The sequence below is a fragment of the Temnothorax longispinosus genome, chromosome 1 (genome assembly GCF_030848805.1).
Source record: "Temnothorax longispinosus isolate EJ_2023e chromosome 1, Tlon_JGU_v1, whole genome shotgun sequence".
NCBI lineage: Eukaryota > Metazoa > Arthropoda > Insecta > Hymenoptera > Formicidae > Temnothorax > Temnothorax longispinosus.
Genome location: NC_092358.1, coordinates 510,084 through 534,335, shown reverse-complemented (window position 1 = coordinate 534,335; position 24,252 = coordinate 510,084). Strand labels below are relative to the sequence as shown.

The window sequence follows — 24,252 nt, the reverse complement described above, 5'->3', positions numbered from 1 at the left end:
ATAATGCGAAATCTTACTACATATTAATTTATACGTAAAGAGATTTAAATAAACATTTTAAAATTTAAAATATCATAAACGTCGAATGTCAGAGCTAATGCAGACTCTTATCTTCATGCCATTGAAAAATTACTTAAAATCTCGCGCGGCGCGGCGGTTCATCTACATATGAAATTCATGCATCAATCCCGACTTGGGATCGAGTCTGCGGTCGTCGGCATTGCTAAATTCCGAAAGGAATTCTTGGGAATGGAGAGTAGCCTAAAACCCGAATGAGTCACAAAGTTACCCACGAAACCTCCCGGGATATAATTTCCTTCGACACAATAGATATTGAAAAGAGGATCCTAATGTTTAAACATACCATCGGAATATCATGTAGAGTGCAAGATATCGCTCCATTATTCATCGACTTGGTGAATCGGTTCGCTGTCTCCTGGTGACTGAGGGAAAGATGGGAAAAGAGTAATAGCACCAGTACATATATATAGTACATAGGTATCTTGCCCATTTTCGCAAACACGTCATTGGGACTCGATCTTTACCACAATCATTTAATCAAAGATTTTTAAAGGGTCCATCAGCGAGATAGAATGTAATTAATGCGAGCCAAAGATCTTTCGTAACATCATCATCTTGAGTAGGAAAAAAAAGAGAAAATGGAAAATGGGGAAAAAATGCGACCGTACGAAATGTTTTGTGTGTCAAATGTCAAGTAAGGGATGATTTCGGGCTATTCTGAGATCAGGAAACACGGGGAAGTTGGTAACTTTATCTTGAAACTTTATCCTTTGCACCCGATCTGACTAACTATCGCGCACGCGAAGGCAGCAGGCAGCAGCGCGCGCTGCAAGCTGCAACGCCTGCAACATGTATACCTGCACGTGTAGGAGCGCCGTCAGCCGTCAAGCCGTGGTGCGCGATTGGTGACCGTGGCCATCGCGGCTATGGTGGGAGATCTCGATAAAAGTCAGTGGCAGACTGATTACGATTCAGAGTAGCGGTGGACTCCGGATAGAGAGCGGCACCGCGTATCCGCGCGTTTTTGCACCGTTCGGCTCTCCTCTCCTTTGACGTGGATCGCCAGCCTACGTGATCCATCCTTGCTCGCTCCAACCTTTGTATCGTATCTCTCTCTTCATATCTTTGTCTTCCTTCGTTCCTCGATTTCGAGTTCATCGAAACGAATCTCTCTGCAAATCACGGAAGAACAGGGAGGTCTTTGTCGGACTGAAAATCGAACGAGGTGCATGTAAGGCGCGTACACACGAATACAAGAATACGCGAATACGCGAGGAGTACGAAGGTTCACGTTTGAAGCAACAGAGCGAAAGAGCCCTGGGGCGAACTATCATTCAGCGAGGAAAACACCACGAGATCGATAGTGTTGTGGCAACCACGTTGAAGACCACCACCCTGCCAAGTGTGGTACTCTGTCGAGAACTACACAGTGGAACTACGTGGAAACGGTGGAGATATCGAGAGTCGAGAGATATCGTTTTTTTCGCGAATAACAAAATTATAACGCCAGAAGTAACGCGTCGCGCGCGAAAACCCGATAGCTCGTATACGCGAGACGATTTATCTAAAACAAGAGGAAATAATTGAAATTGAAAGTACCTATCATCGTCTGACATCGTTCGACGTTGCGATTCTCAACGGCGACGATACGACACGGGGTGTACCCTAGAAAAGCACGTGCAACGTGTGTATTCAGTGTTTTTCTGGGGGGGAGGGGGCACTGTAAAAAAAAGCGAGCACTGCGACGCTGTATAGAAAATCGCGTTGATCCATTCCCTAGCGGAAATTCAGCTTAACGGTGACACGAATTGGATCGAAAGCAGCGTCGGTCGAAAATATGACGAGGTGGATCGAGATTGTTTCACGACAGCGAAGAGTCGACGTCTACCTGATGGTGATAGCGTTCCTCGTTTTGTACACGGATACGGAAGCGGCACCGACCGATGTCGTCATCAGCGACACCACTGCCGCTGTAAGTAAATTAAAATAATTATTTTCTCACATATAAAAAGAAAATAGATGTATAAAATACACACAGAAATACACGTATATATATACACACAACCGCGACTGTGAAAATAAAGTTACTTTATTACTCGGTTCACTGCTGGCACAATTATATGACACCATGCAGCAATTTGTGATCGCGCGATGTAGCGAGTTTGCGCGCCGATATTCGGAAGAAAGGAAGGAACTAATCCTCACGATGCGTCACATATGAGTAATACAAGATCGCATTGCGCGTACGTGTATATTCGCGTTAAAATGGTACGAGTAACATTCTAGGAAGGAAAAACGTTTATCTCTAAACTCCGAGGTGCGATTAAATCGGCCACCCCAAACTGTCTTTGCGCCGTGCAACATCCTCGGTTTAATATTAAAACGAATCGAGCATTTTGGAGGATCCTTTCGTTTAAATACATTGTCACGCAAAAAGTCTAGCTCTGTGCATCTATGTGCATAAGTATAGAGCAAGCTCTGTATTAAGATTTTAAATTACACACATTTAGCGATAACAAACTTAATTATCGGTTTAGGTAAACACACGGCCTATCACTTTGCGCTATCTGATGTTCTTGAACAGATAGAAACGCGCGCGCGATCCCTTGCATTTACTTATTCTCAATTCAACAATTGTCTTGGACGAATAATTGCGATTTGAAACTTTGAAATCACAAAGATTCGAGTTGATTTTTTAATTTAATTAATTAAGACGTGTGTGTGTGTGTGTGTGAGTGTGTGTCCACGTGAATAATTAATAAGGAAAGCCAAGACCTTAACTTTTATACGTAAAACTTTTATAAGAACGTTTAATAAATAATTTATACTACTGCGCTACGCGTCATCGCACGCTTGTTTACACAACCGTAGAAAAGTCATTTGCAATGTCAAACAGTAATTACTGTGTGGTATTGGTGAGTATGCATATTTAAGTAGAAAAAAATATATCGCCACGTGTCTGCAAAAATTATCACAATCATAAATAAAACTTAACACTTTCGAAACAAAAGCGTTTTCTCATCTATTTCAGTCGCTTCCATCGTTTCAAGCTTCTAGAATCGTAAGGTAATACGGTACGAGATTGGCAAAATTAATTTTTTCGCTGACTACCTACCTGATGCTCCAATTTTCGGGCAAGGTGCCAAGGCACCGAATCACGCGCGTACGTTTCTCTCGTTAAATTTTTAATTCTCGTTAAAATATACTAGGAAATTGTAAATAATGTATGTTCCTCAACACGGAAATACACTGTACAGAGATCGCGTGTGTTGGCCTTTGTCACCGCGATCGTCATCGGATTCATAGTCTGAACACGGGCGTTATCAGCCATCATCGGAATAGTAACGATCCGATCATAGATATTCTCATCGTCGCGCTCGATCTAGCGATCATTCGCTCTTTTAAGCCAGCGGTATTTTGACATTTCTTCTTCCCGATTATATCGGATGTAAAATAAAAAGATAATTTTCGCTTAATTTGCCGAGAGAACATACATTTGCGGTTTTAATGTCGTTGAAGCCTTCGGGGGGAACCTTCTGCCATGGCATAAAATGAGTATACAATGAGTTAGGTATACAGATAGCAAAAGATTGTCGTTGGACAAAAACATCGTATCTGTTGAGTATTGCGTACTGTGGGGTAACAGGACTGTGGACTAACAGCTAACAGGATTTTCAATCGTCATCGCGAACGCTCGAGTTTAATACGAATTTCGTCAAATAGGTACCGCGTGGACTCTCCGGCGCGGGCGCGATGTTTCGATAGCTTTCAACGCATGAACTAAGCAAAGATGCGGCTCTTGCACAAGTCGGAACATGCTTGTTTGTTCTCAAGCACGAACGATATGTTAGCGATTAGCAGTGAGTCGAGCACACGTGGATGAGAAAGACAAAAAATCCAAGTATGCGATTAGTGACGCCATGCATCCGACAATTCCGACACACTCGCGGAGATGGCTATATATACCTGTCGATAAGACACGCGCCTTCGACAGTCAATGTCGTAGATGATAAAATTTGAACCGTTCCTCCTTATAATTGAATAATCGGTTTAAATCATAAGATAATACATTTTAAAAGAAATACAGGAAGGGGAAAAAAATTTATTCGAAAACTAACAGAAAGTACTTACATTAACGAAGCGATCGAGTGCCAAAACTATCGGTCAAATTTAAAAGACGATAACGAGATATACATATGTGTTGAAGATAAAAAAATATTTTTAGATTAGTCGTTTGTGTGAAATAACGCGGGCGTGCGCGTGCGCGCGTTAATATGTAATCATCACGTGTCAAAGTGACTGTCTGATTTCTCGATGAAACCGCGGCGCTGTTGCTATTTCCGCGAACGTGTCCGTGTAGTTTACGTAATAAACTCGACACGTGGAATCCGCACGTGCGTCGTTTGTTATGTTATGTAATACACGCTCCTAACGGTTACTCTAAAAATTGTTCCCGGTGCAACCTGTATCATGCCTACCTAACTTTAAATCTTAATTCGCTTAAATATCCGTCTTTTAAACACGTCCTGTCGCGTCATCGTCGTTGACATTACTGTCGCGACATCACGAACGCGTCTCGGTCGCATTTGTAAGACAACGCCCGAGCCCTCTGAGCGTTTCTTTTTCTTTTTAAGCAAAACGCAATTCTAAAATTAACAAGTGCACCGGCCTACGCCTTATGCGCATTAGCATCAATTGACATTGACGCGATGTTGAAACTTGAAACATTGGCTTATCGATAAAAAAAATAAGAAAAATTCGCATTCGTGTCATTTGCACCGCAACGATGACTCATATGACGTATAGACTTCAGTCGCGCGTTACTTGCACGAGCTGAACTATTTTACTTCCGTGCCTGTTGAATCAGCGATTTTTAAGAGCTTTTTTTTATGAATCACTCGTTTTCATCACTTACCAATCTTGTCAATGTTTACGGATGAAACATTATTATCGAATCTTGCAAACGTAACTTACGGAATTAGCGAAATAGTTGTAATAATATTCTACAATCTACTAATATCTAATATCAAAAAGATACCAAATTATTCTGCAATCGCACAAATCGGTCAAATTAGTTACTTTCCTATCGATGCAACGGGACGAAACAGCAAATAGATAAAATCACGAGGTGATAAGTGTCTCGCGTTTCGATTATTATTATTATTTATACTTGATTCGCGATATCACTGCAACATCGTTAAAGGAGGATAATTGACACGTTAATTTAATGACTGAATACATTTATTGTAAAAGTGATATCGGTTTTTTTCTAATTTTCTAAAAATAACATAGTCAATCGTGTATTTTCTACGTTAATTTTTCTCATTTATATTTTTGTTCTTCGAGTTTTGACTTATGCCACTTTTATAAAGAATAAAGACTACCGTAAAGTTACACACTGAAAGGCATATTGTACAAAGCAGCGGTAGATCGGTGGATCGGTGGATAGTCGGAGAATTATCTTTTATATTCAAACAACGTTCGCGCGCGAGAGCAAAGGACGTGGAATACCGATGGCGTTTGCGTCGACAAAGACGTCGGCCTCTTCAAGGCCGGTGCGATTACTCGACACTTTTTTAATGCGCTCTTTCCTTTTATTTTATAATCAACAAACTTGAAAATCTTACAATCGGACAGTATTTGGCAGTCAAAGAAAAATTGCTCTTTGTGCAGAATTATATCTATATATTTTTTTGCATTCATGTTATCGTCATCGAATATACGCAATGTGAAAATTATTGCGAAATTTTCGATTCCAGAGACCTGAACAAGTTGGACAAGTAACAATTGCGTTTAAGTTTTTATATATATTGAACCTTCACTCGCTATCGTGAGAATTTTATACATGTATATTAGGGTGGTCCTTATTTACTCGACAAAAAAATTTTTTAAACATTTTCTTGCGACACCTTCCAGAATGTTTCCAATTCGCAAAAAAATAATCCCTGCCAAAGCTCAGCTCGATCGGATAACGGAAACCTGTGCCCCCGGATTTTTAAACATTTTGAATTCTCTTGTATTAAACTGTTTATTCCATTAACAATAAGTATGAGATTAGACGACCGTGTATTACGACCGTGATAATACACGGTCGTATAATCTCATACTTATTGTTTATACGACCGTGTATTACGACCGTGTTTATATACGTCGCCGGTGAAAGATGTTCTTCCTTATTAACTAATGTTGCGATAAATATCACCACATGCCTCAGTGGTCGATTGGTGAGACGCCCGTCACGGAATGAGGGAGGTCCAGGTTCGAATCCTGGCTGGGGTGTTATTTTTCGCAACATTTCCTTTGTATTCTCAGTATCCTATCCTATCCTATATATATATGCATCCCGTAATTTTCGCATATTTGTTTATTCCGAATTTCTTGTGTATATTTAATATAATTAAATTTATATCAATTTAATTGTGTGATTGTATCGTTCTGGCTTTGGTTGAGACTGCGTTATGTCCGAAAGTAACGCCGCGTGGTCTGCCAGGGCATAAGAATTGTACGTAAAAAGTCACTCAAGAATTAATATATTATTCGGACAATAAAAAATTTAATGTTTTTATTAAAAACAATCAATTTTTTGTGGCTAATGTTACCTAATAATATTTATACTTAAGTCCTGAAGCTGTTGCGCTTGCGTTCTTTCCGTAGATACGAAAAAGTAGATGATTGAAGCTATCAATCCAGAAAAAATATCGACAAATAAAAGTGTTAAGCGCGTAGTTATAAAAGCACACAATATTCCTGAAGTGCTAGAAAAAGATATTGAACATTTCGTAACTGCGAAAACAGCTGATTTTTTCGACAGATTTAATATTAGTCAGAATTTTATGCAGACTGACCCGTCAACCTGGTCAGAAAACGACACTTTTAAAAAAGGTTTTCAAATTGTATCCAAATTAAAAGCTGTTAACGATATACAGCGGAAAGAGGCGTTAAGTTAATGAAGAATTACAGTAAATTAATTACTAGAAACGAAGATTAAAAACAGTATTTATTACGAGTTGTAAAATCGAGCTGAGCTTTGGCAAAGATTATTTTTTTGCGAATTGGGAACATTCTGGAGGTGCCGCAGAATAAATTTAAAAGTCGAAAAATAAGGACCACCCTAATATATATACATATATAGAAGATTTGATTGGGAAGATAATACAAGAGATAGGAATTTTTTCAAAGATTTGGAACGTTCAGGAAATCCTGCACATGTGTCAAATTAAGATATGTATATACAGTGTATGTATCACATTCGCGCCAAATTCATAATGCCCTTACAAATGCAATAAAAGACGCGTTGTATTTTGTCACGTCGCGAGACAAAACTAGCCTGTGCGTGCTAAGTTAACCTTTTAAATTATCTCTTTGTCCATCAGACTCATGCTTTCATCGTTAGACGACCGGGTATCGAACGTATACTCGACGAGTAGAAATCTTATCTGCACCATTCCATGCTTATGAAGAAATAAGATATAATTTGCGAGATAATTAGGAATAGAGTTTGAGCAATTTAGGGATATACAAAATACGCACATACACAAAACAGACATCGTTACAAGGGTTAAAATTGTGTGTAATTTATATATTACAAGTTATCTGCGTTTAACTGACGAGGAAAAAAAAAACTTTTATAGACGGTGAACCAGGTCGTTATCGTTGATAACGCGACAAGATAAAATACCGTGTAGGCAGACTCGACTATTTAGACGCATTTCATAATGCACGTATTAAATTCTCTCAGCCCTGGACACAGCATTTGCGTGATGACTTCCGAAAACGAAACCGTGAGATAAAATTAATAACCATGCGACGACGATATTTATTACAATATTAATGATAATCGTGGAAAACAATTATATAAAATTGATCGAAGGCAATTTGTCGGCACGGTTAATATCGCGAACACGATTCTAACCAGTCAGTATTCGGAAGAGACATTACGTTCCGCTGAGATAGAGTTGCTCGAGTTTTCATTAGCATGAAACACTTGGCCTTTGCGGTATCCTGCTATCTACTAATCGTACAAGTTGTACAATCGACGGTTGACCTAGATCCTAGATACTACCTTTATCTATTTTCGTCAGGATCAAGTAAATTTTCAATCTATTTTAAATATAAGAGAAATAACAGAATTATTCAGATTAATGACTTATAATTTGATAAAATCAGCATTTTTTCAACGTCTCAGATTAGATACCGCTTGGAGAGATTAGGTCGCACCGTTGCGATCTGCTGCAGAAGACAGTGATCACGATACGTCTGCAAGTAACACGAAATCTCAACGACCAAAAATTCAGGTCATGGAAACGAGCATTGTACTTCACACGTGCGTATGACACGAGTGAGTATAATTACGTACGATAAGTCCGTTCGTCACTCCAAGAGGATTAGTAGATATATACGATACGGAAGAAGAGAGATATAAAGGATTTCTTCTCCATATATTGAATTATTGTAGCACGATTGTCTTCGATGACAAACGTATAGACGACAGTATCCAAATCCACAAGATCAATAGCACAGCACTTTTGGCGCAGATTGTACTTTTGAAAGAATATTATCGTGGATATTTACGTCATACCTTGAACGACGGATTCAAGGTAATCCGGATATAAAACATTTCGTGTCTAACGTGAGTTCCGCTGTATAATTACGGCGGCAACGACATACAAAAATTACAAGTTTTACGAGCATGAGATTTCTGAGATTTCTCGACGAGAAATGCATATGATGATAAAGAATTTCCCTATCATATCAAATTCGTTGTGTTCATTCACAGATAATGACACGAGGATATTTTAAAAAATTCATACAGCATTCGGTGACGTAATTAAATGATGAATATTCAATCGATTTTAAGAAGATATGGGGATGATATAACTAGAAAGGAATGAAAAAGAAAATAATAAATTTCTGCCAATCGCGTCCGCAGACGGAATAATTATTTTTCAGAGATACACTTTTTCTCCGTCGCGAAGAAAATTTTTATAAGTTTCCTCTTGTGTGCGCGCGCGTGCGTGTAAAAAGAGAAGAAAAACATAAAATTAAACTTGATAGATAATTCCGCGTGTAGGCGGTTCGTCTTTTTGTGTAATGAATAATGATACATGCTGTGGAAAGATCTACTCTGTGCACTCAGCAGATCATTCTGATGCGATTCATGCGCGGTCATAAAATATAATTGTACACAAGGTTTCAAGTTTCAACCAATGTATTGTGCATCTTTCCGCGCGTACATTTCCGGTTACACAAGGAACATCCGGATAATCATCGCGTGATGCCTTCCGTGCCCCAGAGACCTATAATTGTGTCTCCCTTATGTTTAGTTACCAAACCGCTACAATTTATTCAAAATGCAACGATTAATATTTGAATATTTAACAATATAAATATAAATAAAATATATACATATAAAGGTGCGCGTATCCATTCTCATCCATCTTTAACATCCGTATATTTTGCGAGTGCGCGCGCGTGCTAGCGGTAATAGATGTGTTAATCATCTCAGTGTACTTCACCCAGCACTCGCAATTAATTGAAGACAATCGCTGCCAATGCCCGCCGGTCGATGATCAGCATCCATTAGACTAGACCTTGAATTCCAGCGAAACCTCTACCTCTACTTCTACCTCTACCTCTACCTTTACCACGCCGTGCAATGCTGACAATGAATCAAGTCATGATCGGATACGTGGAAAACCACTTGGCTGATTCAGTCGCGTCGTAGAACCGTACAGCGTACACGTTGATTCTACACGTATAATATATATGTGTACGAACGTAAAGAGACACACACACACACACACGCACGCATACACACACATATGGATAATATGCGCAGAGAGAGGGGAGGGGGAAGTAGAAAGGGAACCATTCCCGCGTGACACATGCACGCGTGGGTACGGACGCACTCCACTTACGTTCATTCATAAAAATCTCAACCTTTGCGGAAGCTGACTCGTCTAGAGCATATTACGAAACTTGTGTGATTCGTAGGAGCACTGACTCATTCTCATTCATTCGACCGGAAGAAAGTGTGATGGCCACAAAATTAAATGTTAATATTTAACCTGTTGAAGATACCACCCAGTCTTACGAAAGCAAGTTCTTATCAACGAGATATGGTTCTGGAAATTCCATAGTTACACACACACAGCGCACGCGCGCGCGTTATTCCCTTACGCTGCAAAATTTGGTAACGGAATTTTGTTAAAGAAAAAAAAAACATCGGAAAATTATAATCTGCGATATAACGATTATTGTATTTATAACACAACAAAAACAGTTTTTTTCAAATTAATTTTAAAATATGTTTGTGTAAGTTTAATTTTTGTCCTAAAAAAATATGAATCAGCGACCCAAGGCTACGCTCAGAAACTTTGCACTGTTATCAAGGGATGCATCGGATTACCACTGCGAAAACATCCGAATGAATATACCCTTTATGTGCCCCCCCCCCCCGCAACGGCATGATTCACGCCATAACTTCGCAATTATACTACAGATGACCTTGTTGCCGAACCAATTTACAGAATAACAAAGTGCGATCGTTTCATTTTTAAATCTGTATGTATGTAAATGTCACGCAAGAAAGAGAAATCGTAATTTTGCATTAATCATGGAAAGTCATATTATCTTTCCTTAAAGAATCTCCGCGTGTGTAATTCTGAAATACAATAAAATAAGTATATTCTCAACAATACACGAAGCAAATAACATGAAATATAAAAAGATGAGTAAATGTAAATCGTCCGCCGTCTTCTTTTGCATGGTTCAGTAACGAATACGTGATATTTTGACGTTCGTTGTGCGATTCATAGAATATTAATGAGGACATAAGTGTGCGTAAGTGTCGTTAAATAACAGTAAATCCCGTTGTCGGTTAGGTCAGTCTCCTCGTTCAGTCCGCGCTGCTTGTTGCCTAATCCGCCTAAATCTATGGAACATGATGAGTACTTTGGTAATTCTCGCGTGACTTACATCCGACTTATATACTTACTATTTTGCGCAATAATAATGTAATTTACGACAAATTGCCGGATTCTTTGCTCGAGTCCTCGATACCATCTCTTATAAATATAAATAGTTGTCAACTTTCAATATCTCGTCTCTCTCTTTCTCTCTCTCATTTTATTCAAATTTGACATTATTCGAATTATCGAATATACTTTCTTTGTGCTAAACATCTCGAGTTTATCCGTGATATAAAGTATAAACGCGGATTAGGAATACGCGTACGTTCGTGTGGCGGCGAGCCGCCGCGCGGGTAAGAACAAAATCAATACGGAGGTAGCTCCGAAAAGAATGCACGCGACAGCAAATCGATCGGCTAACTCTCCACGCAACGGTGAATTATCCTACTGGCTAGCATATTAGAAACGCGCGTGCTCGTCAAGATGGCTATTTTACGCGAATCTAGAACGCGCGCGAGAGAAGCAGACAGCGCTTTCCGTGCCCGATATGAAGGGATGAGTCATTCTCTTAAGGAGGTAATCTGTACTTCGAACGTAACGTCATCCAAATTGGCTCTAATGACGATCTTGTGCGGGTCGTATCATTATTGCGACACGCGCTTCTTCTCGCGAGAAAAGAGCACGTCTCGTGTAACATCGGATCGGTAATATTTTAGTTTGTGGATTAGAAATATGTCACGTACGATTGGCATTTGCACGTTGTAAGCGCGGAACGATAAGCGACGCGTGTATTGGCAAAAATCGCCGAAGGCTTCAACGCGATCTGTGTATGACTGCAATGGTACGACGATGTAACGATATACAGCTGTAACACGTGCAGAGATTTCCCACCTGCATATAATCGCAATTACAATTATATAATTGTACAACGCAAACGATATCGAAAGAAGAGCGACAAGCCCGAAGAAGGCGTTGGCAAATTTACACGCGGATTAACCAAGTTTCCCCTATCTTTATTAGTTATTCACTTTCGAAAAACGAAGCTCGTAAAATGTCACAACGTTACGTTATATTACACCGACACCGAACTTAAAGGCCGATTCTTTGCGAAATGCGTTAATTTCTGCCTGCGCGATTTCGCGATACAGTATGATATACCTTTATCTCGAGACTCGAGAGAGTCAACGAAGAAATATCGATGTACGTACACTTTGATCGCCGAAATACTGGAAAAAGTTTAACGATACCTACGTAGATATACATACATTGTTACATTAACGAATTCAAGAAAGGTGTGTTAAAGAGCGTATTTAAATATTACAGAATTATCTGGCGCAATACGGATATTTACCGCCGACAAATCCGGAAAGTGGTGCTTTTTTAAGCGAGGATAAGCTGACGGCGGCGATCGAAGAATTCCAGGCGTTTGCCGGTCTTAACATAACAGGTATGTTAAATTTCATCTACTTGTCTAAATTTATATATTCTTAAACATTGACGTATTTGTATTATTATTATATACCACACATACCGTGTACGCATGTATATCACAAGCACGTATGTATAACGTATAGGATGTACTTGAGTTTTTTATCTATCATCGAATCTCAGCGGACGCATTGGTATTGGTGATTCATGCGGAAAATTACGGAGAAGATGCGTTTACTCGATACTGCATGCTTGTGCACCTCGTGTGATTCAAGAAAAGAAAAGAAAAGGGGAAAAATATCAAGTTTTATCAAGTTTACATATATACGTGTCTCTTTATGTACATGTCAAACTGCTTGAGGCCTGAGGAGCGATAACAAAACCCTGTTCCCCGTTACGGGTCTTTTCCCTCTTTCTCCAGTCGATTTAGACCGTTAATGATAATGAACAGCGATGATTCAGGATTCGATGAAACTCATCGCGACCGAACTCAACCTGACGCTTCAAGCAATGAGTCATTACTATAGCGAGTGCAACGGTCCCATCGCTTCTGCGAGCGATCATTTTGGGAAATACTTATATCATATGAGAAATATCGATCGAGAAATATGTGAAAAATACGCGACAAGTCTTAAAACGTCCAAAAACTGCCTTGCAACTGCGATTAATAATACAGACCGAATAAAACTTTTCAAAGAGATGGAATGGAATGGAAAAGATGAAGAATGCGAACGCGAGCAAGCTTCGTCGGTCATTATCATTATAGACATTATAGTGGTACAGTGGTGCTATACGAGAGTCCATGACAGGGCGAAATACAAGCAATGGAGTCCAATAAAAACCGAAGGTGAACGGAAGAGTGACCTAACTGTAAAATTGTAGGCCATCGGTGACGGCATTATCCGAGATGAAGCGCGTTTATCGGCCATAATCTACTAGTCGCCGCGTCGCGCGCCGCCCGCGCCCGTGTTGACGCGTTTATATAGCTGCAATGATAATGAATGTAACTCTTAAAATAAGTAAAAAGAAGTACAACGAAAACGTATACAGAAATTATGTGATTTTCACTTTGAAATTTTGACATTATTTTTTCCCTAACTATCATCAGAACTAACACGATTCGGCTGCGTTCGTCACTTTCCTTTCCAAGACCTTTTGCTTTGCACGATCGAGGAAAGATGTTCGGAATATATGTTAAAATGTAAAACAGTGCATTTATTTAAAATTATTTAAAAAAAAAGAAAACTACCAATGAAAAGCGACAATGTTGAAAGTTTCATCAGAGTTATTTCGTAATAAGTATAGGATACGTTTCTCGCAAAATTGTGGTCCAAAAAAATACAATCTTTGTCGCATATCGCGCCCCGGCGAAAAAATACATCCTTTGCAACGATGGATCCGTAAATGTCGCGTTCGAGTCGCGTGACCACGCTGCGAAACTAGTGATAGCGCGTGTGCACGAGTACTCCCGCGAACTATACATGCATATTGTGCATACATGATGCATGAGATAAATTAATACGTGCACAGGGTGCGAGAAATATATGCGTAATGTGTCCAGCACGAAAATACGCTCTCCGCGATAGGCTCTCCAATCTCCATCCTCTATATCCTGACAATCAATAATACGAGAAAATCCGCGGGCATTTAATTATTTTTATCACGCGATTCACGTACACAGAAGACGATGATAGGACTGATAGGAGGCGGCAAAACGCAACGATATCGATTTTCGTGAAGAGCAACGTGTTGTCTCATCTCCTCGGTTCTACGGGAATGAACAACGGGAATAAATAATAATCCTCAAATTTATCTCGATATTTTTTAATTTCAGGCGAATTGAATGAAGAGACCGTTAAGCTTATGGCTACACCAAGATGCGGTGTTAAAGATAAAGTTGGGCCAGCTGCCGATGGAAGATCGAAGAGATACGCTCTTCAAGGTGAGCAAAACATGTTGATATTTATAAAGCTTGATCGAAAGATCAATAGATTTCGTCACTTTGCGCGACTAATCGGTAATTGACAAATTTAAGAAAGTTTAATGCAATCGAGAGTGTAGACGTAATCGCGCGAGGCGTGACACAACTTTACGTTTGATCGATCGCGCGGTCGCGATTATCTAATCATTCTAATCGATCCGCATCGACGAACCGTCGAAACCGTCCCTATTGAAACTCGTGGAAAGTCTACATAAAATACATTATCGCGTAAAACAGAAAAGGTTAGCTATTATATATATTAATAATAGCCGCCGTCACGAAATAACGAAATAACGAGAGGAATAAAAGGTTACGCGTATAGAGATACGTAAATTAATTATTTAACGCATTACAGGCCTACAGGGTCTTTGGTCTTTTTACAATGAATAATAAACGTATTCCGCGCGTTTACCACTACGTGGTACTAGAGTCGTTGATATGGAGTCAGTCACCCTAAACGAGTCACGTGGATTTATATCTATATCGCGATAACATGTCTGTCGGATGTGCCAAATGCATTCTAAATCAGCCACGTGAATTCGTTGGAATCAACTGTTGCATTCGCAATTTTCGCATCTATACTAAATTCACTTTGCGAGATCTAATGATACTAACGCAAAATAAATAGAGCGACGATCGGTTAACGGTTAACGAATCGACAAAATTCTCTTTCGATTCTTAAAAATATTTTGTATTCAAATACACATGTAACGGGCGCGTATATATATATTTCTTTAGTAGGCATATTTACAACCGACGAGATATATATATTTACATTTATATGCAATGAAGCGTCTCGCTAAAAAACGCTCGATACTTAAACGCTCGTTGACTCGTCCACGTCAATCCTTTCAATCCTTTCGGTCACGTTGTATTGAAAATAAAAAAAAAAGAGTGGGCAAAAGCCCAAAGGGGCAAAGACATTCTTACGCGTGACTATAGACGGAATAATAAAGCGATCGCAGCTTCACGCGGGCTAACCGTGACTTTGAACCCAAGCACGTGCGCTTCATGTTTCAGTGAACTCTTGGTGCTAAGTTCGGCCATGCGTGCATCCTACGGAATGTCAGTCGCACAAAATTCGACACACCCGGTGATAATCCAATATAACTATACGCTACACAGTTACAGTCTCTCATTTTGCTCATTCGGATCTCGCATATATATATATATAGTGAACGGATCGAATGGATCGTTGCGTAAGAGTCGTACTTACTCGAGATGCGCGCAACTGTTGCATAAATCGTAGCTGTGTAACCGTAATGAGCACGTAACACGCGAGTCGCGATTTTCATCCTTACGAGTAATAAACAATTTACGCGCCATGATACAATGACGACGCAACAGTGTGTACGTAGATTCGCAAGATCGGGGAACAAATATAACAATATATCGGAAGATCGGAACGTGACGCGCGTATCGCAGCCGGATTCCTATAGCGTAGATCCTCGCGTTGCGTTGGTGCGTAACGGACTTACGTGGACACGTTAATAGCAGTGGAAAAAGAACAGCTTGTGCGTGCGTGCGAACGAGGCTGCATCGCAATATTTTTTAAACAAGACAAATATTCCCTCGCTCTTTTCCATGCGCACCTGAGTACGTATGTATTAAAACGCTTTATCGTAGGATCTAGATGGCGTACGAAGAGCCTGACGTACAAAATTAGCAAGTATCCAACTGGTATAAACAAACAGGAAGTGGATAAAGAAATCGCGAACGCATTCAGCGTTTGGTCGGGTGAAACTGATCTGACATTTACCCGCAAAACAGGACATGAAAATGTAAGGGGCTCATACAATCGAGATACATATATATATCCACTTACTCATGTCATCACTCGACGCGGGTAATATTTTCTAAAAAAAGGTGTATTAATTCGCGTTTAGGTTCACATCGAAATCAGATTCGAGGTAGGCGAGCACGGCGACGGTGATCCTTTCGATGGACCTGGCGGCACCTTGGCGCACGCGTATTTTCCCGTGTACGGTGGTGATGCTCACTTCGACGACGCTGAACGATGGACCATCAAAAGCTATCGCGGTACCAATCTCTTTCAAGTCGCGGCTCATGAATTCGGGCACTCGCTCGGCTTAAGTCACAGCGATGTCAAGAGTGCCCTAATGGCACCTTTTTACCGCGGCTACGATCCACACTTTATCCTGGATCAGGACGATGTCAGCGCGATTCAGGTACGCCCGTTAGACGACCGAAATCTCCTATTATGAGTTACATTCGTGGATCCATGGATGATGTAGCGTGCTTCTCGAATAGCGATACGAAATTCATTTCAGGCTCTATATGGAACGAAGAGCACGTCGCGAGGATCGCGACCTTTGCCGCCTGCCGAAGAAGATCCTGAACTGTGTAAAGATCCCAAGGTCGACGCGATGTTCAACACAAAAGACGGCGAGATAATTGCGTTCAAAGGTACGTACTACGAGTTGTAATCTTTCATTAGTGTTTAGCGTTTGGATTCTCTAGCAAAGAGATGCTGCGCGCGCGAGACTAGCAAAGAGGCGAGAATGCTGATATACTACTGTGGAATTTCTAGGAAAACATTACTGGAAATTAACGGACAACGGTGTGGCCAGCGGCTATCCTAGACGTATTAGCAGCACGTGGAAGGAGCTTCCGTCAAATATAGACGCTGCATTTACATACAGGAATGGCAAGACTTACTTCTTCAAGGTAACCGTTCACCTGACCACAACTTTCCTTGACAATGAGTGAGATCCAAAATTGATTTCGTTTTTCTTTCTTCGCCATACTAAATATGTATTTTATGTACATATATATATATATATATATATATCGCTGCAATGTATTGTAATTCAATATGCAGATTTCATTCGCTACAACTAACCCTATTTACAATTATTTTGCCTCAGGGCACGCAGTACTGGAGGTATATTAATACGACCATAGACGGTGACTATCCGAAGGAAATTAGTGATGGTTTCACCGGTGTTCCCGATAACATCGATGCGGCTACCGTATGGACCGGAAACGGCAAGATTTACTTCTACAAAGGCGCGAAATTCTGGCGCTTTGATCCATCGTCGAAGCCACCGGTGAGAAATAACTATCCTAAGCTCATTCAAAATTGGGAAGGCATACCGAATCACGTCAACGCAGCAGTGACCTACAAGGGCTACACGTACTTCTTCCAAGATAACGCCTACTATCGATTCAACGACCGAATGTTCAAGGCAAGTACGATTTGGATTTTTAATTAATTTTTTCTTTTATTTACTTCTATAGCAGCGTTACATATGGCAATATATATTTCGATCGATAAATAACGGCTGGAAAATAACATCGAGCTTACGTAATAACACGCGCGCGCGCCTCTTCTTGCTCTCTTTCTCTCCCGTCCTGTGTTACGTCCCAAATTACGGAACGTGTCTCATTACATAGAGTTTCCTATAGAGAAATAAAGATTCTATAAAAATATCATATTATATGAAAAAATCATCTCTTGGATTTGTCAGGTGGACGACGCTAATCCCGCCTTCCCAAGATCGACAGCGTACTGGTGGTTCGGGTGCAAGTCCGCTAACAGAGGGACACTAGGTAATGATCACTGGCCATTCGCATTTGCCAGTAACCTGGACGTGGCTGATACTGATAGACTCGACGATTACGGTAGTCTTGACAGCGTTGGCGACATCATTCTAGACGCAGGTACAAAATCTTTATCGAATCCTGCCTCGCCTCGAAAAATCTTGAACATTGTCCGCGACAACCTAGTCCGCGCTTATCTCAAATTGAATATCTCTTGAAATGGATATATCTCGAAGAATAGCTCTCGGTTCTTCAACCAATTCATAAAGTTAATTTCTCTGTTATCTAATAGCTCTCGGTTCTTCAACTAATTCATAAAATTAATTTCTCTGTTACCTTTTAGTATATCTTATCACAAATTTTATTCTTCGTCTTTTATCGACGTGTGCGTTGGACGTAATTATTGTTACTGTACTTATTAATTGCCGTTAATATACCGTCATATACGTAATAAGAATGTTCCAAGAACAACGAGATGAATAAGTTTCCGCGAAGCCTCATGAATTGCACTTCAAATTAATGCCCCGGAGAATCGCGACATTGGATACCTAGTAGTCTGCTTCGTTCGTTCCAATTCGTTGAAAATAATCAACGTGGAAACAAATAATCCCCTTGGCACGGAGGCAGGCAGGAAGCGCGATATTAAAAAATTTGGTGTTTCGTATACCTGGCTACTACGATACTAAGGCTTCATCACAAGCGCAAAAAGACACGTGCACGCAATACTTTAAAATAAATAGAGAGAGAGAGAGAGAGAGAGGGGGAATCAGGTTTAATTCCTCTCTCTCTCCCCCTCTCCCTCTCTCTCAATACCTAGTACAAAGTTGAGATACAATATTATGTTAGAATAAACTGGTAGGTTCGAATTAGAATGTTGTAACGTTGTCCCGAGATATTACGAGCATGACGATTCGAAGTGACTCTTTTGTATCTCGTGCGTTTTATCGAGTCACAGATCGCTAAAATCGGATGTGACGTAACGCTTATGCTCGCTGGATAACGAAATGTATTTTAAACATACCTAACGTATCATAATTCAAGCTCTATATATTTACACGGAAGTTACGAAATTAGGTAAGTGAAACATGGGAAAATAAAGTAATGCTTGCACGATTAGTCTACGCGCGTAAAAACATTAATGGCATTATTTTGGTTGGCAACTGTTCTATGCCTATTCCCATCACTAACCAAGCGTACTCGAAATTGAAAAGTATAAATAATCACTTAATTAATCGATTAATTATAGTTTTGCGTTTTATAAACCTAAATTAACATTTAGCTTTATAACACATAAAACTTTAATTTATTATAATACATTATAACGTTATCATTCGTTAATTGTTAACATTGCCCATAATTTTAATCATATATCATATATAATCGTTATTTAGTCTCATCCCATCCCGTAATACAGATTCGCGAATCTAAGATTTTCTGTTTTGAATTCGTCAACATCATTTCATGGCTTACATCGATTCTTTATCACAAAGATTTACGAAGAAAAATTTTAATTAGTATAATTTCACATACCGTTGATAATTTTGCTGTGCGGAGTGTACGCTAAAGCCCAGAGTATTTATTAGCCAGGCGACGGATAAAAACACTAAGTATTTGATTTCTGAGAATACCGACGGACTTCGAAAACTAAATGGTGATCGTGCGAAAGGTCGCAGTATATCATCGTCGCCGCATCCAGTTTGACAAGACACGAGTAAATATATTCTAGAAATAAGAAACATTTTTTACGTTCTCTCTCTTTCTCTCTCACTCTTTCTCTTTTGTTCTTGTTTCGTTTACACGGACGGCTTTCATTCGTTAGCACATTACGATTATGGTTTCGCGTACTATTTATTCGCTGCCTCTTTTGTTTCCTTACACGCGTACTCTATCTCTATTTTCGTCCTTCCCAGAGTGTGAGACTTTTATTATTATTAGTAGATAAAAAATAGCACTTGTGTATAAAGCATGAATCTTTCTCCGTATGTTGCATCATCGATCATAACTTAAATGACACAGGTCAAATAATAGTAGATAACACCAAAATTACACGTCTCATCAATCAACACGCACCATACCAACTTGTTCTAAAATCCATGCACGTGAGAGCACACGCGTGCACCTGCACACGAGCGTGAAACAGGGATGAGGTGCATGAGTCACTGGTCACTGCCGTTGGCAGTTGCGTTGTTTGGAACTTAATCTAGCATAAAAGCGTGTTTTCGACTTGCTCCTTCTCTCTAACAATACGTCGACTCTTACGGTCTTACGGGAAATCCTTGTTCCTTCCAACTCTGATTTTCATACACACACACACACACACATTTATTCGTTCCTTTCTTCCTATCATTCGTTTTCCAGATTAAAAGATATCTTTACCCGCAAATAGTCTTTTAGGCCGATATTCATAATCAGATTTTATATGTAAGATTGTCTTAAGTTCATCTTTAGATACTCCGTAGCCAATGAAACATCTACAGTGCATCATATGCAGTAACATCTACAGATAAACTTAAGACAACCTTAAATATAATAAGATTTGACTATACCGGCCTTACACGCACGCCTCGCTGCACAAGTACTTAATCTCAGGTATTCGTCGTGCCCGTTGAAAATTAATATTTTGGAAACGTACGTATAATGTGTGGTTTGCAATCGTGACACGCACTAGCCCTAAATCTTTCCCTCTGACGTTTCTTCGGGCCATAATCCAATTAATGGGATTTTATGAGAAAATAATGCACTCTCTTGTGACTCTTAAATACTCAATCTAATTGTAAGTTTCCATATTTCTCTCTATGTTCTTTCTCCGTGCTCTATTTTTTTACGACGCGTACGAATCTATGAGAAGAGTAACAAAATATTTGTTTGATGTGTTTGTGAGATACTTTTTACTTTAATTATACGTTTCGATTCTAATGCAGTTATATGAATTTGTTTTGCAAAGTAAATATAGGTAGTAAAATAAAAATAGTACAAAATAAATATATAATTTTATATAGTTATAGTCTTACTAGCTGCCGATGCGCCACGGATTTTTTAAATATGGGCCCGTAAATTGTTTTCGAACGAGAAAGGTCACGAGATAGAAGATAGAAGACAGAGAGCTTATTAAGATTTAATTTAATGAAGATTCGCGTCTCATTACTTGAAGATTCGACATACTCTTATTACTTCTGTACTTTGTCTAGTATGGGGATCTTTAACACACAAACACAACCACACACACACACGCATACTTAATTACTTACCATTACAATAATAAGTAATTCATATGTTGACATTCTCGTGTATTTGGTGCTTGCCAAATAAATGCTGAAATGGCTTGCCCTCGCAACAATCGTCGGCTTCAAATTTGACGTAACCTGCGAATAAAATATTGAATATAGTATAGTTAGAAATTTCAATTCATAATCAGTTCGAAATCAGGCAGCCATATTAAATCAATTAAACGTTGAATTCTTTATATCCGCGATGTACAGAACCGATATACAATATACACACACATATGCATAACTTGTCTGTTCGGTATAAAGAAATCAGACGTGTTTTTAGAGTATATCAAATATAAATACAAAATAAAGATTACGCATTTATGTGAGAATAGCACTAAATACTGAGCTGTGTACAGATAATGGGCGCGTTCAGCAGACACAACTGTTGAGTTCGTCTTATCAACACTCTGTTCGATTGCTACTGAACGGCTTGGTCTGCTGAACGCGACCAATAATAACGACGATGTCTGCTTACAAAAGATAGAAAAGAAAAGAAAACGTGAGAAGGCTCACTCACCTCACTAAATGAGTCAATAAGATGATCCACCACCCGCATTAACCGGGAGCAATCACCTTTTCCAGACGACAACAATGTACATCCCGAATTCGGGAAAAAGTGAGCGGTCAAAGCGGCGCGACCCACGACCGATACACGTGCCAAATACCCCGATTATTTACGCGCGGAAAAAGCAAATAAAGTTCCAAACAGCGGCAACCGGCAAACGTCAAACGTCAACCGTCAATCGTCAACCGTCAATCGTCAACCGTCAATCGTCAATCGTCAACCGGCAACGGCGGCGAGAGCGAGGGCTAAACGGCCGACATGACATCTCTGTGGCGTGCGACGCTTCGCGCCTTCGCGGCCCGGCCCGCGCCATGTTTCACCTCAACTGTTTTACGCTCTCGAGTGTGCGCATGCGCATGCGCGACGCGCCGACCGCGTCGTGCGCCAGCGGCGTCGCGCGACGCGCGACATTACGCGCCACTACGATTCCAATTTGAATTCGACAGGAGGAACCGACGAGCTCGTCACATCATCGAATCACGATCACGATCACGGAAACTCTGGGGCATCCGCGAGTTTGTTACATCCGTCGGGAAGGACGTTGCAGCTTCTGCTCAGCATCGCGACAGGGATCATCGCGAGGTTCGTCGTGGCTACGTAAAGGCATATCCACGTCGCCCCGATCAATTTTCCTTTTCTACTGTGAACGTGTCTGTGATTGGCCGCTTCGAACTTCGAACGCAGATCCTGCTGATTAAAACCGTAGTCGTTGACGCGCGGCGCAGCGTCTTCAGGAACCTGCCTGCGCTCCCGATAATTATATAATTTATAATAAATAGATAGCTAGGAAATTTTCGACGACCAATATTTTCGTCGCAATTAAACTGATGTTGAGCCGCGTGCTTGCGCAAGAAGCGAAAGCGCAGCGCGGCTGTAACAAGTATTTTTGAATTTGCACACATTTTTTATAAATGCAAGCGCAAAAAAAATATGTGCGTGTGCGTGATACATACATACACGCGCGCGCACACACACACACACACACGCACGATACCATTATGCTATCTTTGAATGATGTTTCACGCGCAGTAACGTAACGTAGAACGTTTTACACTGCCTGTTTATTCGCGTGTCCATCATTTGCAAAGAACTTTAAACGTCAAAGGCACTTATACTGATTCCTTGAGATCCGACCGTTCGATTAGATCGCGAAATGTATAAAGGATATTAGGATATTGCGACATGACAACTAATAATTAATAAAGCAATAATCGGATTCTTTACTGACAATATTGTAAGTAAAAAATATGTATTTGTTGATTAATGAAAGTATTATATGTGAATATTATAGACTCTCCTATACTTATGTAATGTAAAAAAATGCTACTATATTCCATATAACACTAAGCAATTATAGCCTATATGTATATTATTTTTATTCAATGTCTTTTTGTTCAATTTCATTTGCATGCGCGAACCATTTATATGTATATAAATATCTAGTACTAGTATCATGCTGCGTTGCGATTATACTAAAGTGACTATTATCTAATGCGCAAGTGCCTTAGAAAATATTTTTGTAATTTATACAACTCTCCAAAAGGAATTGTAAATGCCAGGTCTGTTCAAGCGCAACTTTTTCTATACGTCGACGTCGCTTCAAACCATACGTTTAATTTCGCTTCCATTATCGAGTATGTTTGAAGAGAATTCTTGTGTCGTTTTATATAAACATTTCTTTCTCGCGGTTTCTTCTAACGGTAGCCTGTTGTAGTTTTATACATAACTATATTATTACAACTGTATATGCAAATTGTCAGACTGATCTCTGACATTAATGGTGCTGTATGTATGAGAATTTATACATCTATACAGTTCTTATGAATTAAGTACCCCTTTTTCTTTTCTAGATTTTACAAAATAAAAGTGCACTTTGACACGCGTTTAGCACAAAAACATACACCAATCGTTTTGGTAAGAACAGAAAGATTATACACGTCAAAACTATCTTCGATCAGTATTCCTGTGTTCAGTATTGACAAATGTTAAAACAGCTCTAATAATTGTGTGTCTCATATATTTCCTTATATTTCAAAAAGTATCTTAATGTCTAATAATACGAATGTTTGACCAGTACTTAATTGTTAAAAATTATACTTAGCCTTTAAGTATTATCAGAGTACAAAAAGAAAGGCTTTGTACTTTTTATCAGTATTCGTTGAATAAAAGAATTTCTGTACAACACGAACGTAACTTTTTTATTACACAATCTTGTTTTTAACTGGTTAAATAATTGGTTGTTGTTTAAGGCAGCTTGAATATTACCATCTAATATACATAAATTTAATTGTGCAATGCCTTTCTTTGTGTTGCTACTGACATTAGGGTATTAATAATTCATATTGAAACTTGCCACGCTATTGTGTCGTGCCTTGAACAAAATCTCTATTGTATTATATTTTTCATCGTCATACAAATAATATTAATAAATACATATGTTTATTTTAATCATTTTTCAATGCATATTATTCGCTATATGCGCATTTTGCTTACACACACGCATACACACAC

At 39.5% G+C, this 24,252-nt stretch overlaps 1 protein-coding gene across 8 annotated transcripts; it reads left to right on the top strand.

Annotated features, from left to right (window-relative positions):
• The first annotated feature begins 984 nt into the window (after positions 1–984).
• LOC139810228 (matrix metalloproteinase-14-like) lies at positions 985–24,189 on the top strand. Of its 8 annotated transcripts, none has more exons than XR_011731268.1 (11): positions 985–1,993; positions 12,255–12,378; positions 14,194–14,301; positions 15,967–16,121; positions 16,227–16,529; positions 16,632–16,767; positions 16,892–17,028; positions 17,229–17,549; positions 17,832–18,024; positions 19,528–19,615; positions 22,188–22,400. XR_011731268.1 is itself a non-coding variant. In XM_071773621.1 (10 exons), exons 1-10 carry the CDS (start codon positions 1,859–1,861, stop codon positions 22,340–22,342), a joined length of 1,656 nt encoding a protein of 551 aa, XP_071629722.1. In that variant the 5' UTR covers positions 985–1,858; the 3' UTR covers positions 22,343–24,189. The 8 variants fall into 8 exon arrangements, 4 of the variants coding, with proteins under 4 accessions (XP_071629722.1, XP_071629712.1, XP_071629755.1 ...); XR_011731266.1 differs by having other exon boundaries at positions 21,759–22,400; XR_011731267.1 differs by having other exon boundaries at positions 19,488–19,615; positions 21,759–22,400.
• The last annotated feature ends 63 nt before the right edge of the window (positions 24,190–24,252 follow it).

Coding starts and splice junctions, on each gene's coding strand:
- LOC139810228 (XM_071773611.1), top strand. CDS start 1,859: ATGACGAGGTGGATCGAGATTGTTTCACGACAGCGAAGAGTCGACGTC. Junction 16,122..16,226: donor GCAAAACAGGACATGAAAAT/GTAAGGGGCTCA, acceptor ATTCGCGTTTAG/GTTCACATCGAAATCAGATT. Junction 17,029..17,228: donor GCAAGACTTACTTCTTCAAG/GTAACCGTTCAC, acceptor ATTTTGCCTCAG/GGCACGCAGTACTGGAGGTA.